This window comes from Anopheles aquasalis, chromosome X, assembly GCF_943734665.1.
Source record: "Anopheles aquasalis chromosome X, idAnoAquaMG_Q_19, whole genome shotgun sequence".
Classification (NCBI taxonomy): domain Eukaryota; kingdom Metazoa; phylum Arthropoda; class Insecta; order Diptera; family Culicidae; genus Anopheles; species Anopheles aquasalis.
In genome coordinates this window covers 7,181,386-7,207,459 of record NC_064876.1, presented here as the reverse complement: position 1 = coordinate 7,207,459, position 26,074 = coordinate 7,181,386, and the positions used below count along the sequence as shown (strand labels likewise).

The 26,074-nt window shown below is 46.9% G+C and overlaps 1 protein-coding gene across 1 annotated transcript; it reads right to left on the bottom strand.

Moving 5' to 3' along the window:
* Positions 1-16,048: 16,048 nt before the first annotated feature.
* On the bottom strand, positions 16,049-25,684 carry LOC126577609 (uncharacterized). The gene is given in 4 exon segments (XM_050239418.1): positions 16,049-16,070; positions 17,870-18,227; positions 21,710-23,887; positions 23,890-25,684. Coding segments are annotated over 4 exon segments (4,353 nt in total).
* Positions 25,685-26,074: the final 390 nt, after the last annotated feature.

The window sequence follows — 26,074 nt, the reverse complement described above, 5'->3', positions numbered from 1 at the left end:
TGTTGCATTATTGCATTGTTGTGGGATGGCTTGGAGATTGGTATACGTGTGCGTGATATATTTATCTCTGTACATTATCGTACATGTATGCCACATGATACACCCTGTAGTACGTTTCAGTTAATGGTTCGGTTCTATTTTGCGATTTTACTACGATTTTTAATACATACCATATATTCCGACCTTTACTTGACCTTATCCACCGTTCCATCCATCCAAAGGACCGTTTGTAATGCGGTACACTATTGCAGACATTGTGGCCAAGGAATTGACTGATTGACTGACTGAGAAAGGCCACTAGTTTTGTAATGTCTTAATAATTGTTATTCAAACTAAATCCAAATTCACAGAATTCGGGAGGCAAGCATTCTTCATAAAGCTACAGTAAATGACAGTTTACAGTAACAACCAGTACCAGTAGGCCCGGCGGACTACCCTGACAAACACCCTGAGCGCGTTCTTTGCTAGTGCAGTTGTTGTGATTGACGCTTTGCGCGCGCTCCTGCTTTACAGAAATTCAGGCAACCAGTCTCGCCGTACTCGAACCGTAGCCGCCCCCCTCTAAGCCGTTGATGATTGCATGTTTACCACCCGTAAAACGGTATAAGTATCGCGGAAACCCCACCACTCTCCATCCACCAACACAGACAGACTGTCAGTTAAGACTGCTATCGCTTGCGGTAGTAATGGCGCGAGGATAAGTGTCACTCTCACTGCTGCTGCTGCTGCTTGCGATGCGGTTCCCTTTTTCCCTGTATTGTACGTTGTACGGCGTTTCCTCAGGACCCTTTGGAATGAACTCTTCCACCTCCCTCCGTGGTTTCGCGCGACTTTAAATAACAAAAAACCATCAAGCACAAGCGCTGCCATCCGGTTCGCGGGGATCACGCCATCACGCTTCTTGACGTCGCCGTTGACCGTCGGCCAGCACGTGGTGGTAAGATATCTTTTAATTGAGCAGTGCAATCGGGTTGACTCTGGCTCTCTCGTGGTGGCTGCCGGTGACAATCACTTTGCGTTACGTGCACCGCACCGTATGTCAACCGGCACCGCGTCGACAAGCTCCCTTTGGGGTCCTTCACCCCCCCCCCCCCCCCCGCCCTATCGCTTTTTATTTCCAAAGGGGGTGAATTGCTCCCTGTTGGCTACATATCAGTCACGCCCCCGAGCAGCAGCGCGTTGAGCGGTCTTTCGGCGTCATCTTTTCAGCGGGTGGATTATCACACTTTTCCCTTTTCCCTACCTCGTCCTGCTGCAGGACCTCGTTTACCTCTTTACCGAGAACGGGAAAGGATATCAATCACTCACCCGGTGACAGGCGGAACTGAGTCCATGCCCAGGCCTGTATCTGTCTGTGTGTGTGTGTTTGTGTTACTGTGGTTGCTCTGCTCTGTTTTGGTGCTGGATGCCGCTTCGCTGGTTGCTGGTTGGCATTCCAGCAAGCTGTAGCGGAGGCCTCCGCTCCAATGACCCCAATCCTGGCATTCCATTGATTGGGGCTGAGGTGTGTATTACCGCCGGCGACAGCGCCGGCATGTCACATTTCGTTGTGCTTGTGTAGTGTGTGTCACCGAGGAGTACGAGGAACATCTTCGCAGATCAAAAGGGTGCCACGGAAGACGGGAAGGGAACCGTGAGGCGGCCCCGAGGCAACCAGCCCATCCATCGAACCATCTTCGCATCATCGTATCGCTCGCATCGCTTGTTGCACAACGCGGCCAATCTACACATGTGGCGGGGTGGGGCGGAAATATGGAGCAGAGTGTCTCTGTCTCTAAAGAATGAAACTAGATGGTGGTAGCTGGTGAGTGGTGGGATGGAATGGAAACAGCTCCAGGCGGGCACTGGGTTTGTCTAGGAGGGCAGGGACCAGGCTCTCGCCGGGGGTGGGATTCAACGGCGTCAACTTTAAATAGGAATGTTGATGCATTTGCCTTGCTGCTGCTGCTGCTGCTGCTGCCGGTCGCAGGCATCTGGATGGAATGGTATAGCTCTTCCTCCTACTCCTCCTCCTTCTCATGTGCTCCTCTTCTCTATCCGTCTCTCTCTCTCTCTCTTGCGCTTTCGTTTGTTTTGCTATGTCGATCCAGCTTCGTCGGCGTGCTTAAACGTTTTAAGCCATCTTTTACACTCTCTATAAGATCGATAGCGTCTTAACTTCTTAAAACGATTCGGCGACGTAGGGAATGCGATCGGCTATGCACCGAGCACCCAGCATGGTTTTGTTTAGGCCACTTTTATACTGCGGCACGAGCCACAGCAAGCACCGCTGGAGGAAATATCCTTTGCACCCCTTTATGGTGACGTTTTTTATGCCAAACGTCGGAAAAGGAGATTTCTTTAATAAGGTTATAAAGAGCTTTTAAACACGTTATTTCTGTGTTTTTCTTCAAATAAATGCTTGTCTTTTCAACAGTGTTTTGTATAATTCTGGGATTAATCGAAGCAAAACTGATAAAGTGATTGATTTCTGCAAACATTGTGCTCAATGCATCTCGCTACTACGAAGCCGGTTGTTTTTTGTCCGGTGTTCATCTACTACTACCAGACCACTGGTTACCAGGGGTTCCAGCCGAGTTTTCGTAAAAGTTGGTCATACCTTTTATTAAAATTATTATGTGAAACTTATTTTCTTGGGCAAAATGGTAAACGGCATCACTGTTTTTTTAATTTAATAATGCAAAACAGAATGGGGATACCTCGATAAATTGTCCATCTTAACAAAATGTGAATCGATTTGAATATTTAAAATGAGAACGCCGCTGGACATTAGACAGCGAGAAAAGAACATTTTGTAAAAAAACACCCCCCTGAATTTGCTTTCAGTTACAAGCGCTTTTTAATATACCTTCCACAAAATGCTAATACAAATATTATTGAAAAGTTATTGTCATGGTCATTGAGAATTAACCGAGCAAGCCCGTGATATGGCGATGGGTAGTGAAGTCCTACCTCACTTCATTGTTATTTGCTAATAAACATACGGCTCGTTCGTCATTATATATGATTAAAAAATATAAGACATTGATGATTAAACAATAAAGATGAATAGTTTCCACACACAAAAAAAAATATTCGAAAATAATCCTTAAGGATCCAGTTTATTGTGAGTTCTTTTAGAAAACGTTAATGCACCGTGGCTACGTTTTTGACTTGCACGTGCAACTATGTTGTACTGGTGTCAGAGTAGCACCAGCAGCAGCAACAACTACAACGAACAAGAACATACAGCAACAAGTACACGAAAACATAACGACAATCGGACATAGTGTGCATCGGTTTACGCGCGAGCCACTGGAGTGAATAGAGCGGTGAACACAAAGGAATGTTCCGATTTCTCGCTCGCTCGCGCTTCGGTTTGGTTTCGGTTTTCCACGGTGTTCCACCGCCGTTTCCCGGTGCCTGTGGAGTGTGTGAAATACGATGAATATCGAGCGCACAGAGGCTCGCACGATGTCGCTATGCGATTCGCAATCATCCATCCAGCGTGAGCAACATCACATCAGAGAATGCGGAGGCCTCCTATGTTATTATTACCTTCCCTTCGCTCGGTATCACAAATGTGTTTCCTTTCAATATTGTTTGCACGATAGGTGCGATGGAGAGCAGCAACTGTTCATACTAACACGCTACATGGACGAGAGCGAAACTGTTCCCATAAGAACAGATAGCTTTTCGTATCCCCCCGGGTTGCCTGAAAAGGAATATGTACGGGGAGCCTAGTTCTTCTTCTTAGCAGATTAATGCTATATCTATTTAAAAAAAAAAGCTTTTCGTACCCTTAGCTTTTAGGCTCGCGAAAATTATACTGAACTTGCTAAGAGCAAGCGCTGCGTTCAAGAAATGCTCTTTCGAAGAGATAGAAGCCCAGAAATCTCGCACAGAATGGGACACTCGTTGGTGGGTAGGTGAGTAAGCATGCAGCAGACCTTAGGTTTAGGACATCATAAAACGCAGTCGCAATGTAATCAGACACCATGGATGCAGACCTGTTCTATTTAGCATTAGTCTTGGCGTTCACATATGCGATCTGGACGACAGATCATTGAATTTTACACTCCAGCGTCGGGCGTCCCACAAGACAGCGTACTTTGCTCTGTTTAATATATACTTAGCAGACATACCGAAAATGAACAACTGCTTCAAATATCTGTACGCGGACGATCTAGCAGTCTCAAGCTCATCAAAAAGCCCAAAAGCTATAATAAAAAATCTAAATTCATCCTTGAAGACATATTTTAAGTACTGTACAGGGTGTACAATAAAAAAATGAGAAAATCCTTTATCGAAGTTTAAAGCCATTTTTGTAGCTTTCCTACGGTTTTAAAATATCTAAAATGGCTCTATATTTCATTGTTTATCAAAAACAAACAAAATGAGTGGATTTGTTGGCCTGCTTTCTCAATTAATTTCTCCAAGCGCTTACGAATTCGAGAACACCCTCGTTAACATAGGTGTCCAACTTAGAAGACCAGGGTTTGGTGATAAACGATTTCAGCGAGACAACCGAGTATGGTGTGATGATTCACTGGTCTTAGGTCGAACTAATGCCCATGTTGAATAGACCTCCATGTTGCTGAAACTCAACATTTTCTGGTGTATTGAAGTTTGCTTTAACCCCTGGTTAAACGTGTTCATTCAACAAATTGATATACACATCAATATTTCTTTTAATATGAGGTTTTATGAAAAAATGGAGGCATTTGTAAACCATTAGAGACAACTGCTCCAAACGTCATTATTCCAGCGGGGACCTCGAAAGTGGACTTTAATTTTATGTTCACTGAATCATCCTTAGTCTTTATGGTCAATATGAACCTATTCGTGCAGGTATTCGTTGCTGGATCAATCGTGAAAAGTGCCTCATCAGAGAACACGACGACCGGTTTCTTCGTCTTAGGAGCTGACAACAAATGCATCGTTCGCTCATATCAAAGATGTTTTTCATATTCATATTCGCTAGCTTTTAGATCATATTTAGCCAACCGATGCATGGAGGATCTTGAGCTATTCGTCGCTTTTTCAAGCTTTCGTATGGATCGCACTAGATTTCTCTAACTTTTGCTCTGACCGATCTTACCACTTTTTCAGTGCGCTCAGATTGTTGTCGACCACTACCGTGTTTCCTAGGCCTTGCCCCTTCATGAATAAAACGTTTACTCCTGTAAACAATGCCAAGATTCCATCCGAGAACCGCTGTCATTTCTATGAGATTTTTCTTGCGTGGGAAGCAAAATCGATACTGTCGCCTTTGAGTAAATTTTTCCGAACAAACATCTTTTGAACGAGTGCCTTTTATAGATTATTTCATAGATATGAGTCTTATGAATACACCAATACCCCATAATGCCATATTGGTGTTGAAAAAATACTCAAAACAGAGCAATGAAAACATTCTAATGGTACACCCTGTAAAACATCGAAACTAAAAACAAACAGTTCAACATCAGAAGCAATATCCTTCACTAGATATAGGATCGCCAGGAAATTAGCACATAAGAACATGACGTTAGATTCATCACCAATAGAATGAAAATATTAAATAAAATATTTATTGCTAATTTTATGAAAAGCATGTCACTTTCAAGGCAAACATCAATAAAACTATCATAAAAATGGACAAGCTACTTAAGATAATATTCCCTTTCATAAACAGAAGATCTAAGCTCAATCTAGCAACCAATCATGATGTACGCATCACCAGTTTGGAGTAGCTGCGCTATCACAAATAAAAAAAAAAACTATAAACCAAACTAATCCAAATCCTAAAAATGATGCCAAACTATCGAATACACCAAATAACTACGAATACCGTGGTACAGTACAAGCTTTACCCAAAGAGACACAAATTCCAAATTTTAATGAATTTATAGAAAAATTAAACAATAATTACTCTAACAGGAGCTTTGCGGATAATAAAGCACAATGAATTCAGACACCGACGGAATCGGTTCTATCGTGCTCATTCCCATTATTATATATACAGAACATGCGAGGGAGGGGTACGAAGATGAGGGTCAGGGAACAATATCGTTATCGTTGACGAATTTAAAGATGACGGAGAGGAAAGGGATGTCCCGAGCAGCCAAGATATCGCGAACAGGGACCGTAATCGATCTACCCATCGACCTTACGGTTGTCAGCAGAGAGGGTCTGGTAGCATGGAGCTCAGGACATGTAGAAAATCCTTTTTTTAATTTTTTTGTGCGTTTTTTTATACTTTTTCCCACATGCCAAAAGTACAAACATTTCAACAAGACATTCACATTCGGCAACGCCATACTTAGGTTCTAGATAATGAGGAAAACGTAACTGTAAACCCAAAACGTACATAAAAATTAATACTAATAGAAGTAAAATAGTCACATAGCAAGTTAAGAAATACTAAAAATGAAATCAATAGAAAACACTACTACTACATAACTACTACAGATCTTTGAAGAAGCATAAAATGGAATGACTGATTCAAGGTTTTATGTTGTTGTCATACAAGTCTCTACCCTATCGCTAATGATACACCATGTTGCATCCATCCGATGCTGCACGCGAAGCGAAGTCAATAAAGAAACAATAGCCCGGAGAATTGGGCCCAGGCAGTTGCATATACTACTAGCCAAAATCCTAAACCGTGGACATCGTGGGTATGTGTGCGTCAGTCAGCACGCAGCGCCCGGGCAACATCACGTACGCGTATGCAGCTCGACGCTAGAGGTGACGACGGCGACGCATAACAAACAAGATTTACTTGCAGCGCAATATTTCCATAGTCCGCGTGGTAGTTCTCGAACATTCGAATGCTGACCCTGATAGTGGATTCGCTCCGGTATCGGCCTGTGAACATCCAGAACCATGGTGGCATGGTGCCCTGAGTGGCGCCTTAAAAGCAACAGCACCAGGAACCAGTGTGCTACAGGGAGAGGGTGTCTTTTGGGGGGATGGGGGTGGTGGTAGTAAACCACTCCAAACCAGAGCTCCGAGGCACCGACCACCAAAATAGGGCTAGGCCCACCATAATCCACGAGCGAGGGATACCATACTAGCCCTAATCCCTCGGCCGCATCCCGGCATCCGACTTGTGTGGTTCGTCTTTAAGCCAAGGCGCAGAGAGAGAGAGAGAGAGAGAGAGAGAGAGAGAGAGAGAGAGAGAGAGAAAGAGAGAGCCATTCCGATGGTACACAACACGCGGCCACGAAGCTTTAAAGCCCCGTACTTAACGGAGGATATGTTTTATGTTGCGGCGGCGGGCGCGTGGCAGCCGCCCTTCCCGAAAACCAATCGAGCTGCGAGTCGGCTAAGATGTTGTTGGAACACGGATGCCCACCCCTTTTTTGTGGCCTACCAGCGATCTGATTTGCGAAATTGGCTCATCCTCATCGTAGCAGCAGATCTCTCTCTCTCTCTCTCTCTCTCTCTCTCTTTGTGTCTCTCTCTCTCTCTCTGGCTGCGCATTCTTCGCATGATTAGGCGTCCAGTAGTAGCGACGCCGATGGACATACTTTCAAAATGCTTTTGCTGTTACGATGGCTAATTGTCAGACAGATTTCTGGATCCACAATGCGAAAACAAGAAAAAAAGGGGCGAACAGCGAACCCAGCAGCAGCCAGTAGCTGGTCAAGGGCACTTGTTGACCTCTTTGCTATGGGGACAATCAAATGTATGGTTTTATGGAGCACCCAATAAAAATAACTCAACACGAGGGCGTCAAAAGGGGCCCCCGTGTCCCCGTGGCGAGAGTTAGGTTTTGCCCAGGGTTTTTGTTGGGTTGTTGTTCAGCGGACGGGATTCGGGGCTTTCCGGAACGGGATTTCCGAGTGATCCCCGTATGCCCGGAATCCCGTGCCCTCGTGGTCCCCCGGGTAATATTCCACGGGTAATGTAATTCGTGTTCCAATGCCTGTAATGGCATATTATCTTCTACACAAAAGGACTCGGATCCCCCGTGGGTGGCCACGGGGTGAAGGGTCGGTACTCATATTATCATTTTATGTTGTTTTGTTGTTGTTGTTTTTTTTGTATCAAACCAAACTGCTACTGGATTGGCTCATCAAAAGCGAATGCAAGATCTGTAACCTTTTGGGAATTGGGTTCGACTAGTTCGATCGCTACACTCTCGTGGTCTGTCGGTGCTTGATCCTACTACGTCGCGGATACGTTTTTGCTTAGCGAGCCATCTTAGTTCCACTTGAAACTCATAGAAAGGAATATCATGAGCACAGCTGCAGCAGTATTTGAAAAAAGCTCTTCCACAGTCCGCAAAAACCGAACGCAACGCTCGCTCTTCTGTCAGTTTAGTTCAAAATATGGCGACAAAGGCTGTCTTCTTTTAAGACAATTCTTTACTATTCTGCTTTTTTTTTTTGGTTAGTTGGTGGTGATGGCCAAAATTGTTTTGTTAGTGGTGATTGGCAAATTGTAAGTGTCGCGGACGGTGACAAAAATGACGCAAAAAACGTGGGGCCGCTGGAAGAAAGTTTTTCCAAACCGTGGGCACCGTGGCGGTTGGTCAAAACGTGCTTCCGGTCACGGCCAGCTATCAGTTCATGGACCGCCGTTAGCCGCGGGGGCATTGGCATAGGAAGGAAAGAGGGCAGGAGAGCGTTCAGTCGCAACAACAAGTGTACACAATTGACGGAAGATTGGTTTCGCGCGTCGCTACCCACTGCGTGCGGAGCCACTGGTCACAATCAGGAATCGTAAGCACGGTCCAGTATAACATAGTAAAAAAAACTTCCGAAGTATCGCCTGTCTGCTTGCATCGGATGGGGGAAAATATTTTTTTAGGTGGGGAAAAAAAGAGGCAACACATTTAAAGGATGATAAAAGGGATAAGGAAGGAAAAGTGCGCGAGGGAAAGAGAGAGAGAGAGAGAGAGAGAGAGAGAAAGAGAGGGGGGGCAGCGGGAGTGTGAGAGAGACTACCTCACTGGTAGTGGAACTGAGCCGGGGTATCGGCCGATTGAAGACGTAGGAAGTGGCGGAGAACAGCAAAATTAGTTTAACGATATTAACGATATTTGAACGTTTCGAGCCCGTATCAGGCCCGTGCCGTTCGTGGCTCGGTCTCGGTTCGAGCGGGAAGTCGGGTCGGGTGGAAGGAACAAAAAAACAAGAAGAAGAGAAGAAAAAACCCGGACAACCCGAACACAGAAAAACGAAGCCTCGGAAAAGTGTGAAAAATGTCCCTTTCTTTCACGCTTCCGGGGTGGTTTTTGGCTGGCTGGCACAGTTTGCTGGTCCGGCGAGCGGAGTGGGGGAGAGAGATGCTGTCAAGATGGGCGTGTAACGTGAATTTTTCCGGCGGCCGCCGGTACTGGTTTCGGTAACCTTGCGCAACAGGCCCCGGTGTTTAGGGTAAGGGCAATGGCGGTGTACCAAGAGATGGAACCGCGGTGAAGGAGGGGTTGTTATATTGGTAAATTGGTAAAAGCTCTCCGTACTCCGGTGCTTTTCACACATCACGACGCGCGCACCACTATCGATGGGTGTCACTGCAAGCTGCAATTTCAATTTTAAATTCCAAACGAAGCCTCGTCGGTTTTGTAAAGATTTGAGATTTTATTTTGGGGAAAATAATCAACGGTACATACATTTTAAATTGGTAAATAAAATAGATACTACCTGGAGTTGGGGAGAAAGAAATCTTTAAGTTTTCGGCAATAATTTAAAACACTTCCCATGGTTCGATTTACGGCAAATGTTAATGTGCGTTCTATTGGATAATTTGCCAACTTATTAGTGGTAGTTTCACTATCCCTCAGTTCATTAAAAGTTTTTTTTTCTTATCGGTGAACGTCCTACTATCAAGAATATTGTATGCAGCGCAAAGGAGAGCAATTAAACACTGAGTGCCTCAATTGAGCTATTTATGAGGTGCATTGGAACATCCCAATGAAGCTCTCGGTGTTCCTCACAAGCCTTTACAGACTTGTGTTGTTTGGTGTTGCCTTGATGGATAATTGCAAACACCGCTGTTTGTTGATGGAAAATTATGGCCATTTCTGGTTAAACTTCAAACGACCCAGAAGTTGAGAGTAAAGATCTGAAATTAGTGCTTGAATGTTCTCTGATGAGACTTGCAACCTTGCAAGTTCAACAGTATTGTATTTGTGGCAACCTTGTCCACAATATTTATTTGCGAGTCTCAGCACACGTTGCGCGTTGCTAGGCAACGCGCCTTACCATCAAAGCGAGCTGGATTTTTCTCTTCCCTTTTCGTTCGCAGCTCTCGGACGAGCTACACGCGTCCACTGCAAGGGCCGAGTGTGCTCACCGCGGTGCAGCCAATATACAGTGAAATAAACATCTTACACTCGTAATCACACCAAAATCCTTTTCCTCATCATAAAATTAAAACAGGAACCATCTTCGTTCCTAAATATTGTTAAACCCGTGAGCGAATTGTTTTAACCCGTCCGTTAGCATGATTTTTTTAGTGCAATATGTTCAAAAATGGCCGGATTTCATTCCGTTTGGTCGAGACAGCACTGAGGACATAAAAAAGAGCGAGCATGTTTTATCTGCAGCACCCAAAACTGCGACTACACGATACCTAAAATATTCGCGAATAGTTTTGTTCACTCTGAGAACAACTAGTTGCGAAAACATTAGTCCTTCGCCAGAGATTTACAACAGTCTCTGCAGAGCACAATAACAGTCACACTTTTTACATGAATTGACAGCTTTTTCTGAAGTTCGCTCTTGCTCGCTGCATGTGCATTCATGTTTTCGCGAAGTATTTGTATGGAATGACGTTTAAATAAGACTTTTCTGGTTGAGAAATTCTCCAACATTCGCTGTCGTGTAGGCGCAGTTTAAGGCTATCAGTAATTCAAAGCCAGACCTACCTGAGATACACTTAAAAGGCGTACAGGATTACTGAGGAACACTATTGTTAAACGTTACGCATTCCGAGTTCCCTCTAAAATCAGGTGCCTAGACCAGTGAGCCACCGTTGTTGCCACCATTCGCCAACAATTCAGAGGTCGAGGTACCCGAGGATGCATCTCCTTCGAAGACGAGACTGAGCTGGGCGAGTAGCGAGCGTGGGCTTCGTGGTCCGCCAACACACCAAGCGCACATTTGCATCGCTCGGTATCATGTTTCAGCCCAAAGCGCCGTTGGCAGGGCGCTTCGCTACCTAGCCAGTGAAGTAGATCTAATTCACCCGCGCAAATACAAATTCCCTTCTACAAGTGGGCTGCACGACAACCAACACGACGACAAACATGGTGACTAGTAGTGAGACGGAATAGTACGAGATGTCTCGTGGTGATGGTCAACGGACGCTCTTGGTGTCCAGAGGATCCATGCTGATGCTGTCAGCAACAGAGCGCGCGCGTTGCCTTCGTCGTCAGCCTGTTTCGCATTTTATTATGATTATCCTCCAGGGTCTTCAGGGTGAGCATTGGTGGGGCCCGGGAGTGCCATGGTTGCCACGGAAATCGGGGTCGATGGGCAGCTTACTGATGCCGCTGCTGCTGCCGCTGCTGCTGCCGCTGCTGCTACCGCTGCTGCTGCTGCTGTGCTTCCGCTCGAATGTTTCCAATCAATTCCGGAAATTATCGTGTCACATTATCATGCTCTTCAAGGTGAGCTTTGGGGCACTGTGACCGGTTTTACCACTTCAACACCCGACCCCGCTCTCTGCCCAACTGTCTGCCATGCTTTAAACACTCAGCCGACGAGCACTTGACGAAGCGCAATCTGATGCTCGAGCCTCGAAATGGAAACGCATCGCGGCTCACATGCTCTTCAGCAGCTTCCTCAAGCTGGGTGAGCATTTGTATTCCAGATCATACGCCGGTAACATGCCACCCGACGGTGTTTGAAGTATCTTTCTCCATTTGAATCTAAAGCAGGGGGTCGACTAAGGTAAATTTTTGAATTTTTTTTTGCTTTTTTTTCTGTGTGTGGAAACTATTCGTCTTTCTTTTCTTACCCCCAAATGTCGTATTAAACAAACTGATTTTCATGAATATTTCGTTGCATCTTGTGGAAGATATGTTGTAAAATTGCGCCCATGCCGACACAGTTAGAGCGTTGAGGTTGAGTTGTTGTTGGTTTGAAGTTTTGGTATCATTTTAAAATTCAAAACAATGATGCTCTACACGATTTTGTTTGAGGAAACGATTTTTACATAATCATTTAACAAAAAGGTATAACAAAAACAAAACTAATGGCAACTAGTGTCTTTAATAAGGTATTCAAAATTTTAAAAGGAACCAGCCCAGACAACACTGTCTGGCACCAGCAAGGATTCAGGAGCAGTGAGAGCAAAAACGGTAATGCACCGCGGCATACCTCAAGCTCTTCTAATGGTTTTCTTGTTCGCTACTTCTGCGACGAACTTCCGAGTAAGAAAAATCTAAATCCAATCTAATCTAATCTAATCAAAATGTAAATGTAATCCCTAAATGACTGATTTTTTACATTTCGCAAACGAAAAAGGAATCAATAACTGGCGCGATCCGATTGGCAGAGCGGGGAGTGGGAGTTTTGGGGAAAAGAGAGATAGAAGTATTGACCAGAGAGAAAGATCTGTTCTCTAGTTCCTCGCACAAAAGCCCCCCCCCCCCCCCCAATCCCCTTCACCACCACCCCCCATCAGTGGTGCGTCGTAGCAAAATAATTGCCGACCCGCTGATGCGATGCGCGGATGCTATGAGGAACACACAAAACGATAACAAACTCAAGGTACCCCCCCCCCCCTCCGCATCACTGTGTTGGTTGCTGTATGTGTGTCTTGTGTGTTTCCTGCGGGACTGCTCCTGCTCCTCACGGTGTATACAAAATACCTTCATTTGTTGACAATTTGTAGCGGCGACGGTGAGCGACGTTCCTTCCGGGGGTTGAAAAATGAGACTCCCGGTGGCGCATTGGCGGAAGAAGGGTGCGGGGGTGGGGGGAAGGGGGGGTTGTAGAAGGGCCAGATTACCAGACCGAGGGTGGAAACATCCCGGTGGAATCGAGTCCGATAAGGTGCGACGACGGCGGCGATGAATATTGCTGCCTATTATTCAAGACCTCCTTTTCTGCTCCCATCCCATACGCGCGCGCCGCAAACTCGTTGAAATTGTCCGTTAATGTCCGCTTCGTCTCTTCTCGGCGGATTTTCTTATTCTTCTGCTTCTGCTCCGCTTGGTCCACTTGGGCCTTGAAATTGCCGTGATTGTTCCGCGCCCTAATCCACCCCCAAACCACTTTTCACTACCAAGTTCATTTAGTGTCATTCGCGATACAGATAGAGAGAGGGAGAGAGAAAGAAAGAAATAGAGAGAGAGAGAGACTGGAGAGAGAGACACTGGAGAGAGAGAGAGAGAGAGAGAGAGAGAGAGAGAGAGAGAGAAAGGAATGGAGAGAGTATTATGAGTGGGTGTATTGGAACCGTCCTCACTGTCATCGCAACTGCCACGAGTCCGCTTGGGTTTTCAGTGAGAAAGAATATCGCAGATTGATGATCTAGCACCAGCAGCATCTGTACAGCCGGGAGTCTCGTAGCGGAACGTGTATAAAATCACGTGTAATATTGAGCATGATTTAATATTCTTCGGTGCACCTTCGGATCCCGCTCCGTGCACTCCGTTATCTGTCGCACTCTAGCTCTGACAGCGGGCGCCTGCGAGCAACAAGCGGCATCCAAGGAGCCATCACCGACGCTAACCCATGACCGTGACGACGACGACGACGACGCCGACGTCGTTGGGAAGCAGGTTCGTCGGGAGGGAACCGGTGGGGTGCAGTACAAGCGCGCAGGCGCAGCAGCAGCAGCTCCAAAGTACTGGAAGAGCACTGGAAGTGAGCGAGTGAGTGACCCGAGCTCGAGTCGCCTGGGTCCGAGCTGTTTTTCCGAGGCCAACATAACCCTTACCCAGAAGCCCCCGGAGAGAAGATTCCGGTGTACGGTGTAATGTGGAAGAGAGATAGAGAGAGAGAGAGAGAGAGAGAAAGAGAGAAAGAGAGAAAGAGAGAGAGTGTTCAAGGTCCACAAGTCCCTGGTGCTGCGTGCGCGCGAGCGACAACAAAAGGAACCAACCAGCGATGGTGTATGTGGCAATTCCTTTTGATCAACAGTTTGCTGGGTAGGAACGTGAAGGCGGAGGGAGGGTGATGGGGGGGGGGGGGGGGGGGAAGGGTGACCCAGACGCAGGCGACGACGGTGCAGACGAAGAACTCTAGACTCTTCCTGTTTTGTGGCCTCGCCTTTGCTTTCGTGTTTCGGTCGGTTTTTTCATTCGCGTCCATCCAGCCAGCCAGCGAGATAGAGAGGGAGGGTGGGGTGGATAGAAAACCTTAATAGAATGTTCCATCTGTGCCCGACCAGAACCGGAAGTACCGGTGGAAAACTGGCTCAGAGGATAGAAAAGAGAGAGAGAGAGAGAGAGAGAGAGAGAGAGAGAGAGAGGGGAGGGGGGGGGTTGAGTGAGTAACGGAAGCAGGAAACGGATGGAAATATGCTGAACCAAAAACTTTGCCCGTTAAACTGTCGTTTCCAGCACGGCAACAGCAAAACGCACAATGGCGGCAGTGGGAGCAGGAGGAGAAGCAGGAGGAGAAGCAGAGAGTAGGGAGCCCAGACCAAAACCGATCGGCACTCTGCAAACTACTAATCTGCAAACCTCACGAGGAACGCGAGGTACTAAACGCGATTCTCTAGGTCTCTCACTCTCTCTCTCCAGCTCAATCTGGAGCACATCTGGCAAATCTGTTAAATATCCAAATCAATCCACACACCACACCACACATACACACAGGCGCACATACGGGGAGAGGAGATAAGGCATCCTCAGAATCGGCACGCAACCCGCGAACGGCGGGTGTAAACGGGTGCACGCCTTCCAACAAGTGGGTTCTATTGTGTGGGTACGATGCCATGTGTGTCTGTGTGTGTGTGTGGCCACCACGGTGAATTCGATCGATCTGCTAATGTGTGTCTGATCTGGTCCGTGTAGGTTGTGTGCAACACCATCCCACCCCCTCCCGCATACATCCCTTACACTACCATTTATGGCGAGGCCGAAGTTGCCGAAGCGCCCGGAGAATGAGGTTGCCGTTTCCGGTTTCGGGGCTTTCGAGATACCTTTTCTTTCTTTATTTTTTTTGTTCTTCTTCGTCCTGCCCTCCCTTCGTGTCCTGGTTGTGTTTGGGGGAGAAGAGGTGAAATAGTTATTTTTAGAAAATGATGTAACGGACGCTACCACCCACCCACCCACACACACACACACACACACACACACATGCATGGGCGGACATGCCCGGTAGTGGTCATCGTTCCTCGAAGGCCCTGAGAAGGTCCCGAAGCCCCGAGGCGAGTTTTCAGGGGTAGAAGGAGGATAAGGGGTGTATGATGCTCACGTTGCTCGGGGGGCTCACAGCTTCTCATCTCACAGCTGCTTTCTCTCTTCACTCCGATCGATCGAGGAGAGGAAACACGAGCGGCCGTGGCGCTGGTATTTGCTGGTAAAGAGACTGTTGCTGACCCTGTTGCTGACTCGCCCGCCGTTGTGAGTAGCTCGCGTGAGTACTGTGGAAGTATAGGGTGCTCCCGATTGTACCGATCGCATTTTGTTGGTAGATAGAATGGTAAACATAGGACAGTTGGACAAAAGAGACAGAGAGATAAACAAGAGTGCGAGAGAGATGTAGAGAGAGAGAGAGAGAGAGAGAGAGAGAGACGGAGAGAGAGAGAGAGCGTGAAAAAAGCGCAGATGAATTCCTTGGATTCCAAAAGGTTTTTAGGTTTTGTTTGGAATGCGAGCTAGCAAATTAGCTGGTCGATGCTAAACTGACAAAGTTATAGATTTTTCAAAACTCGCGTTTTATTCAAGGCTCCATGCAACTTGCTACTTTGAAGAGCGTTTCCCAAAACCAACGTTTCCAAAGTCGGTGCCCATCGTACCGTAAAAACTATTGGACCGATCGATTTGAAATTTTTAACACATATTCGGTCCACTCATTGCCAGCTAGCTTCGTCGAGTTTTCATTTAAATTGTTTATACTTTTTTTTAAACAAATCTTTAAAAATTGTGGTTTTAGGCAACATGGAAAAAGGATCACTTTTTCAACTTAAAAAATCTGCCAAAAGTCGAGAAATAGGAAACATGACAAAAATTCGATGGGATTACCTAGATAAACTTATAATCTATCAAAAGAATATCGATTTGAACTTTTTTGATGACCTATCACGCAGCTACGATGGGTACCGGAAATAGTACTTTTTCGCAGACGCACCTTCATAAATTAAATACCATGGATGAAGTTTTTTTATCAATTTTCTCGAAAATAGAACTAAATATACTTTAAAAGTTTTAGTTTAATATGCCATTTACCTAGAAAAATAAAATGTAATGGTTACGTCACAAAAAATCACCAAAAATGATCCTTCTTTGACTACAAATTACCGAAGCCCCACCTAAAAGCGCGAATAATGCGCTTAGTGCAGATGGTCTCGTTGTCCCGTTGTCGTCCCTTTCTTGTTGACCGGTTCCGTTTCGGTTTCCTTTTTTTTTTATTTGACGACCTTGTCCTACCGGGCCCGGGAGGGTGGTCCTAATCTTTGGCGGATAATGCGGATTTGGAATTTAGCTGGTTAGAAAAAGTCCCTTTCTTAAATCAGGCAGCTAAGTGCCCCCAAAATTGGGGCTGATACTTACCGCCGAACTTGCGAGGGGGGAGGGGGTTAGCGTGGGAAGAAATAAAAAAACTGAATCAACAGCATCAGGTGGGCAACGGGACTGACGTCGCCTTGGGTTTTACCAAAGGTAAAACAAAAAACCAATATCTAAATCTCTACCAAACGGCCAAAGATTTAAGGGTTTCTAATTGATATTTCGGTGACTAAATAACTGTCATTTGGTGTATGTTTCGGTGATTTATTGCAGACATGGCATGGCCACGATAGCAACCAAGTTGCTGTAACTCTACTATCGTATATCGTAACTCAACGTACTTATCAAGTCGGCAACTACAGGGTTACTGATATGAAGTGTTATCCATTCAAACGCTATAACTTTTTTTGATTTAACCCTCATAGGTACCACAAAAATTGCATTGAATCGGTTCTTGTGTATGCGCGCGCATACACACATTTTTCCATTTTGTGCCAAAAAATCCAAAGCTAAAACTAGCCACTTCTGATAATTTATATTTATTCATTGGAATGTCCTATTTTGAAAAATAAAAATAAACTCGTGTCAAAAATTCTAAAAATTGTGTAGTAAAGCTGGCAAATAGAGAATATTTCTTTTTTTTTACAAACCAGTCGGAATACTAATGTATGCTTCACGACCCCCTGGAGCAGTGTGGAACTGGCAGTGCCAAGGCACTTGCATCGAGAAAACACCTGTCTAAAACGACATTATTTGGGAGGGACGTTTACTCAAGCCACCTTACTTATTCGTCACTCCGAAAATGCTCCTCCCAATCTTTTGGCGAACCGTGCCTAAGCACCAAAACATTGCGTCTAGTCACAGGCTTTCACCCTTGCCTATTTCGATATCAAGGTCAGCGCGGGACGCTGAGTGACCCAAGCGGTTGCCCAAGGAGCAACCGTTTATTTTCCCTTCACCCTTGCACTTGTGGCAGGTCCACGCCAACGGCTTGCAATCTCTGGAACTCCCACCATTCCAGTTGTAGCCTATACATAATATGACCCACGCACCTATAGACCGCATCGAAAACCTCCTTCCTTCCACACATCGCTTCTCCACCGTCAATCCCTCCGCTGATGTAGCTATCATTTCATCCCTCGCTTCAAACAAGGCATGCTCCGGCGACTCAATGAGACCCACACAGACCGCGCACCCCGGCGCACGATGAAACGCTGCGGCGTGAACCAAGGTTGCGTCCTTCTCTTCACTGTCGCCTGTTTTTGCCTCGGTATCGCAACGTCACAAGCCGTGGCCATCACATCGGCCAGAGCACTGAGGCGTTCGCCGCTACCGTTGTGCCGGAAAGCGTCCACGAACAGCTCTCGATGGAACAGTCCGGTTTTCCAGCCCGTGGACTTGATCACTTCGACGGGCTTTGGTGTCGGGAGAATGAGGACCACGGCAGGTGATGCTCGATGTAGTGAATACAGCAGGGCAAAGTGTTCACTAAACGTGCACTGGTCGCTAACACGCCACTGCGCCTCAGAAGCCAGGTCCGCACTACAAAAGGTGACATCGATCACCGACTCGCCTCCGTTTTGCTGATGTGGTTCCAACAGTACCGTGATATCGCACTCCTCGTCTATACAATCATATTTTTGAGAAAAGTACAAAAAAAACCGTGAAAAAGTACATTTTTCAAGTTTATCTTAACGTTTTGGTACATCTCTCGCAAACATCATATCGATTCTCAGCGCAATCAAATTTGGCACACTTTACACAACGTGTAGCACAAATATTTTCATTTGTTTTGGTAGTGCAGATGTGGCAACGGTCGTTTTTAGTAGTTGGTGTCAAATGGCGAATGGGACGAACATTATGAGAAACGTTAGCAGCAGCACTAACAGTCGGTCTTGTTTTTTTCAGCTTACTATGAGTGGATCAACAAGAGCTATTCCCAATGTTATGTTACCGGTGACGAATATTATGGTTGCTTTTTTTATTTTTTTCAGCCGGGAAACAACTCGGCGAACGTAATAATAGGCCCTATTGCGTGTGTCTTGTCTTGAAAACAAGACTGCTTTACAGCTGATGAAAAAACTCAGCAATCATGTTTTGAATTAGTGAATGATCCGGTAATTTTTTGTGAGTCCGAATACACAACAGTTCCTAATACGACCATAAAAATTACTAACACCACCAAAAACCAACATCGTTAGCTATCATTGGTGACTCTGACGAAACGGAAAAAATCGACCGAAACTTTACCGAGCCTCACTTTTCAGTCGTGTACCTTTTGGTACCAGACTGCGAGTCTGTGAAATGAGGCTCAAATTGGAGATGCTTGTTGCGATTTCTGCAGCTAAACAAACAAATCCAAACGATTTCTTGAACTTAGGGAGCAGACGTGTGGAAACAGTTTTTTTTCCTGAATTTTTGGATTTATTTGTGTCCGGGTCGTCGGCGAAAAATTGCTCAAAAATTCACAAATCATTACAGAAAATTGTAAAAGAATGGAAAATCTCAACTCCTGTTGACTAGCGCGTTTGCGACTTAAGTTCACTTAGTTGTTCGTGGAAACCTCTGCTTTCAGTGATCACTCCGCCTAGATAGAGCCGCCTGACTCTGCTTGGCGAGTGACCCTGATAACTGTTATCATAAGAGAAGAGGTGTCCAAATCCAGCTAGGCTTTATTTGCAAATAAAAAAAGGATAAACTTTATCACAGTGGACTTCACTATAGTCACCAGTTGAGCTGTGTCGTTTTTGGTACCCATTTTTTTTATTTTCGACGCAGTTGCCATTGATATTTCATTCATGGTTCATACAGTTCATGCTGAGTTTTTCACCAGTTTCGGGCACCAGTTACAGCAGTCTTGTTTTCAAGACAAGACACACGCAATAGGGCCCAATAGCATACTCATATTGTATACTATATAGCCATTTTCTAACGATTAATTTTTATTTTCCAAGTAATGGTTTCCATTTGATCCAAGGTGTCAATTGATCCTTTAGTATTCTTATGAATTTTCAATTGTGATTAGCTTTTTTTTTCATTACTGTTGATACCCACAGCTTTATAGTACATACTCGATAAACTGACAATTTGGTAGCGGCAGAGATATACGGCAACATAATGGCTGGTAATTTATGGTCATGCACTACTTTAGTAGACTATTTTAGCTCTGTACAATCAACCAATCAAGGATATCAATCAAGGCTTACAGAATTGCTTTCATATTTTTACGAATCGTGTCCAAAGCCCTGCGATTTTCAATCAATTCCTCAGCCAAATCATATGACGTAAAAATTGTCGCATGTTACATTTTGGTCGGATATTCTTTTTGTAAAATCCAAAAACATATGCCAGCCTAAGTTGCTTTTGGGAGTGGTGTATCGATCACGATCATTATAAATTTGTGTATTGGATGCATACCATCTTTTGAAACACATAAAACCAAAATTACCATGCCATATTTGGCAGGTTTGATGCAATAAGCAATCAAACGTTCCTCTCGATCATCCTATCGAATACAACCATGATTTCGCTTGAAAGATTACATCGGCATCGTTGCTATGAATATGGCTCGTATCTGAATACCAGATTGCTTCCAAATTTGAGGAACATTCAGCATACCGCACAAGAGATGTATGTAGAGATGACTATGCTCTCCAAACTCGGACCAGATAGAATGTTCCATCGGATTTGCGTCTGGCGAAATCGACATCCACTGTGTGGACGAAATAAAGTGTGAATCATGATTTTTTCTTCTTGGTTCACACTTGGAACTTTATGAGATGGTGCTGAGTTTTGTAGGAACGTCCATGGTCTACGACCAAACTGTTTACGTGCTCACGGCTCTAAAACAGCTTCCTAAAAATATTCTTAATAATGTGTCGCTTTCACTTTGACTCCAGGATCGATCGAAAACAGTTGGAGAGCGTCCATCAGTGGTCACAGTGGTCTAAACCGCTTAATTGCGATGGGAAATGGTCGTAGATGGAATAGCGAGTGGCCGTACTTAAGCTCAAATTCAACTATGAACCCTCTGTTAAGTAAACAAGATCGTTTTGAGAGTTTATGGACTGATTAATTGGGAAATATTTCCCATCTGACAACGCAATGTTTGAAAATTCCCTCGTTCGTGCAAGCGCAACAACTTCTTTGCTCGTTCGCACCCAACATTAGTTTTTGCTGCGGTGTAAGATCGTGTGATTTTTGGACGCTGTAAGGCTTAAACTTGAGCTCATTTTTCCTTAAGGGTTGCATACGATAAAGCGAAATTTACATATCTTTTGCGAGGTTTTATTCATTTTAAAGTTCTGAGACTGAGTTCATGAATAATAATAATAGCTGGTCGTGATTTTCTACCAAAATAAACGCATTCACACTATTACATTTGTTGAATAAAAAGCCAAAAACCGTTGGAATTTCGTTCGCGCGTCTGAACCGTTTTTTTTTTCGTTCGCGCGTCTGAACCGTTTTTCCGTTGCCTTTGTTCCCTTTATTTTCCCGCTTCTTTCTTCTTCGTCCAGTCATCCTCGCTTCCCGTATAACCTACCCGCTTTAGTACTTAAGTATAATGTAAATCCAGAAACCCACCACCACGCGTAAACCTAACATTTAATTAGAAATCAAACATTCCGGCCACCAAAAACAGAATGTTTTTCCTAACTGAGTTATCTCGAGCACCGATCTTCGAGCACCGATCGATCACTCTTCGATGTGTGGGTGGGTAGTATCCTCGTAACTGACGTGCTGACGTGCATTGTTTTGATTTGGCAGCAGTACCAATCGTGCTGCTGCACGTGTTATCTCTTTCCCTGATGAAATGCGCAAAGTGACAACCCGTACAACCCCGTCCCTCCCTGGATGGGTCCTGACGATCCTGCCCATTGGTCACACGGTAGGTGGAACGTTATCCTCCTTAATTACAACCAACTGCCCTTCTTCCAGCTTCACCGGGTTTCTATTGGAGTGCCTAGCACGGGCCTGAAGCTGCTGAACTTCCAGCTGATTTCGTTGCTCGCGCACCGCGCGGATGTCGCGACGATAACACAATTGGATGGATGGTGGTCATCGTCCCTTGAGCGTTGCGAAGCCGGCCACCGACTCGCAACGTACCTGCTTCGTCCAAAAACGGCGCCAACCACTTCAGCCGGGAGCTGCGTGGCATCTCTCGACCACCTTTAGCCGCCTGAATTTCCTCAAGAAAGGACTGTGCCAACTGGCATAGTTTGAGGTCTGCCTGGAGAAGCTCATCCCTTGTTAGCGGTGTCCACAAGCCGTTCGATGGTTTGTTGTTGCCAGTTGTCGCCTCCTGCCGTCTCCGAATGTACCGCTGCCAATATGCCGTGGCCCGCTGAAGCTTGGAGTACGTTGAAAACCTCGAAAACAGCTGCGTAGTGAAGCCCACGACCGTGGACGTCGCCGCAACCAGCTCCGGATCAGCTCGTTCTTCGCCCTGGCCGACGTCTTCATCCGTAGCAATCGCCTTTGCAGGCCAACAAGCCTCTGGGTGCGCCAACCACTCTGGCCCATGCCACCAACGACGACATTCTAGCAGCTTGTCGGGAAGTAGCCCCCGTGAGATGTCATCTGCGGGATTGTCCACCCCCAGAACGTGATTCCAACTGGAAGCCTTTGTACCCTTCTGTATCTGAGCTACTCGATTGCAGACGAACGGCTTCCAGCGTCGTGGCGGTGAATTCAGCCAATGTAGTACCGTCATTGAGTCCGTCCAATACTGTACACGCCATGACTCCGCAAATGAACGTTGCACCTTCTGCACGAGTTGTGTCGCCAATCGTGCGCCGCAAAGCTCTAGCCTGGCAATCGAGTGTGAGTTGGAGAGTGACACCACCTTGGATTTTGCCGTAAGCAACTGTACTGACACGACGTGGTCCACCTCTGCCCGAATGAAGATGCAGGCACCATATGCGTTGTGCGACGCATCCGCGAACGCATGCAGTTGGACGTTCGATGCCCGCGGAAGCGACGCAAACCGTGGCACCTTAAGCTGCTGAAGCGTAGGCAACGCCAAATGGAGTCTCCTCCATTCCGCGTCAAGCGGAGATGGCAACGCGGTGTCCCAATCCAACTCCCTTCCGTCGATCTTAGATGTCCACAACTTCTGCATAAACAGCTTAGCGACCAAGATAGTTGGCCCCAACAGCCCAAGAATGTCGAAGACCCGCGCAATGTATGATAGGACCAGCCGTTTGGTGAGAACCGGCGCGACGGTTGGAACCTCTATCCTGAATCTCAAGTGGTCGCCGGCAGGTTCCCAAATGAGCCCTAGCGTGGACACCGTGTCAGTGTCCCTCCATTCAACCGCCGACTGAATCGCCAAATCCTCCTTAGGCACTCCAGCCAACACCTCGGGCACGTTAGACGCCCATTTCATCAATGTGAAGCCGCCTGCCTGCAACATCAAAGAAATGTCGTTCCGCACAGCTACAGCGTCTGCCACACTCTCCGTTCCCGTCAACAGATCGTCGACGTAAAAATCGTGCATCACTGGCCCGGTCGCACGAGGGTATTGTTCCTTGTGGTCTATTGCCACCTGTTTCAGAGTCCTGGTAGCCAAGAATGGGGCTGAAGCGGTGCCGTAAGTTACCGTCAGTAATTCGTACGTGCGGATCGGATCCGATTGATCTCTCCTGTACCGAATTCGCAGAAATCGTCTATCACTAGCTTCATGCAGAACTTGCCGATACATTTTTTCCACATCCGCGACGAGAGCGATAGGTCGTGAACGAAACCGAAGCATGTTAGCATAGAGGTCCTGTTGGATAACCGGTCCCACCAGCAGCACATCGTTCAACGAAAACCCGGACGTAGTCTTGCACGACGCGTCGAAGACGACTCTCACCTTCGTAGTCGTGCTGGTTTCCTTTACCACCGCATGGTGGGGCAAGTAGTAGTGAGGCGCAGAATCATCAATCGGTTCCGTTAACCTCTTCATGTGCCCTAACTGCTCGTATTCATCCATGAACTGACTGTACGCCTCTGTCATTACAGGATTACATTTCAGACGACGTTCCAGTGCTAGAAGCCGCCGATCCGCGATCTGCTTGGATGTTCCCAACACGATGCTCGAGTCTGTGGTCTGAGGAAACTTGACTACGTACCGTCCATCAGAGTTGCGCGTTGTAGTGGCAGCATAGATGCTCTCGCATAGCTCCTCCTCCACTGAGAGCCCCGTATCCTCCGTGACCGTTTCGCTGGACCAGAACCGTTCCATAGCTGCCTCCAGCGCCGAACTGGTCGCCGATAGCTGACACACAGCTGATGAAGTGCCCGCTCCGCATACCGAACTTTCACCCAACCGAATGGAGTCTCAATCAACCATGGTCTGTCCTTGCCTAAGGACCGCTTGCGACCGGAATGAAGCTCCCAATACGCATCGCCACCGATAACTAGGTCGATCCTGCCGGGAAGATTGAAAGCCGGGTCGGCCAGGGGCACATCCGGTAGATGCCATCTCGATACGTCGATCGGCAATGTGGGAACGTCCGCAGCAGGCGCATCCAACACGAGGAATTCCAACTCCGATGCATGCGGCTTGATTTTCGACTGAATCGTTGCTACGATGGCACCTTTCACCCGCTGAGCGGCCTGCCCAATGCCTGAGATTGCGATGTCCACCTTGTACCGCTGCGTGGTCAGGCGACGAGCCAGCGATGATGAAATGAAATTGACCATCGAACCAGAGTCGAGTAGCGCTCGTGCTTCATGAATACCGCCGTAGTCATCGACGATGTCAACGATGACCGTTTCCAATAAGACTCGTTCGTCGCCAGATAGGACCGACAACGAGACTCGTGACGTATCTGCAGCCACATGCAGCAGCGTGTGATGCCGCTCACGACAGATCCGGCATGTATACGTCGACTGACACGCTCTTACCTGATGGCCCTGGCTTAGGCAGTTCCAACAGACCCCTTTCGCCTGCACGAGCTCCCGACGCTGCTGCGGGTCCTTGCCAATGAATTCCGGGCAGTCTCGCAGAGAATGAGGCGTCGCACAGCCTACCGGACACCTTGACTGCTGGACCGTTGACTGGTTCCGTCCCGATGATGAGGCCGTGGCAGCATTGGACACCGTGTGGCGTGATGAACCTTGCCGGTGTGTGCCGGCCACCTTAACCTGACTCGTCTTCGGTGCTCCTCTCCTGTCGCGATCTTCACTGAATCTAGACGAGGCCGTTAGGATCTGTATCCGATCTTCCACAAACTGCTTAAGCACCTCGTAGCGATCCTTGGCGAAGTGAACCGAATGCTTCTCATAAGCTAAGACAGTGGCATCGTCCAATTTCATGAGAAGGAGGCTCGTCAAAGGCGTGTCCCACTGCGCTACCGGCTCTCCCAACTTCACCAATCCGTTCACGTGCCGCGAGAACTCGTCGATCAGCTGCATCAATTGGTTGGGCCCTTCCGAACGCACAGCCGGGAGCTGGTGCAACTGATGATAGTACTCACGGATGAGTAGCCGGGCGTTGTCGTACCTCTTGAGCAACGCTTGCCATGTCGACGTGTAATTTTCCTCCGTGAGCGTAACATGCTCAAACGGTACTGCCGCGTCTCCCTTCAGCGATGATAGTAAGTACTGCAGCTTGGCGATCGCTGGCAGATCCATGGATGCGTCGATCATCGCTACGAATCTGTCGCGGAAGGACAGCCATTTCGTAGCGTCACCGTCGAAGGATAGCAGCTCGATTTTGGGAAGCCGAATGTTCGGTGCGTTCGGCCGGCCAAACGCGAAACTCGTCGAGTTCGCTAACCCTGAGGAGTCGTGGTCTGTGGCTGCGTCCTTCGGCCTCTTGCCCCGGAGGAATGCTCGCAGTGCGCGAACCCGACCGTCGAAGTGAACTCTTTCGAGAATCAGGGCGTCGATCGCTTCCGCGCCATCCTCCAGCTCCTCGAGCTTCGCCATTGCAGCGACGAACTCCTCTTTGTAGCGGTCCAAATCCGCCATCGCGTCGGGCACCTGTGTCGCGTCTTCCTCTCGGAACGTTTCCTGAAAACGCTCCAGCGTCTTCAGCCCTTCCACCGCACATCGCCGCTTTAGCTGAGCGGCCTTCAGCTTCTTGTCCATGTCTCGATCTTGAAGAGACTGCAACCACACACTAATCCACTCTTTGCACCGGAGGAATGCCGCGCGAACCGACGCGATACCGATTTCCTCAAGAATTCGCGCGAACACCTTCGAGAACCAACGAATAGCACCGCGCGAACGATCCCGTCACCCTTGATACGCAGGGTAAACCGATCGAGATACGGTTCGAAGGACCAAAATGTTGAATAAAAAGCCAAAAACCGTTGGAATTTCGTTCGCGGGTCTGAACCGTTTTTTTTTTTTCGTTCGCGCGTCTGAACCGTTTTTCCGTTGCCTTTGTTCCCTTTATTTTCCCGCTTCTTCCTCCTTCGTCCAGTCATCCTCGCTTCCCGTATAACCTCCCCGCTTTAGTACTTAAGTATACTGTAA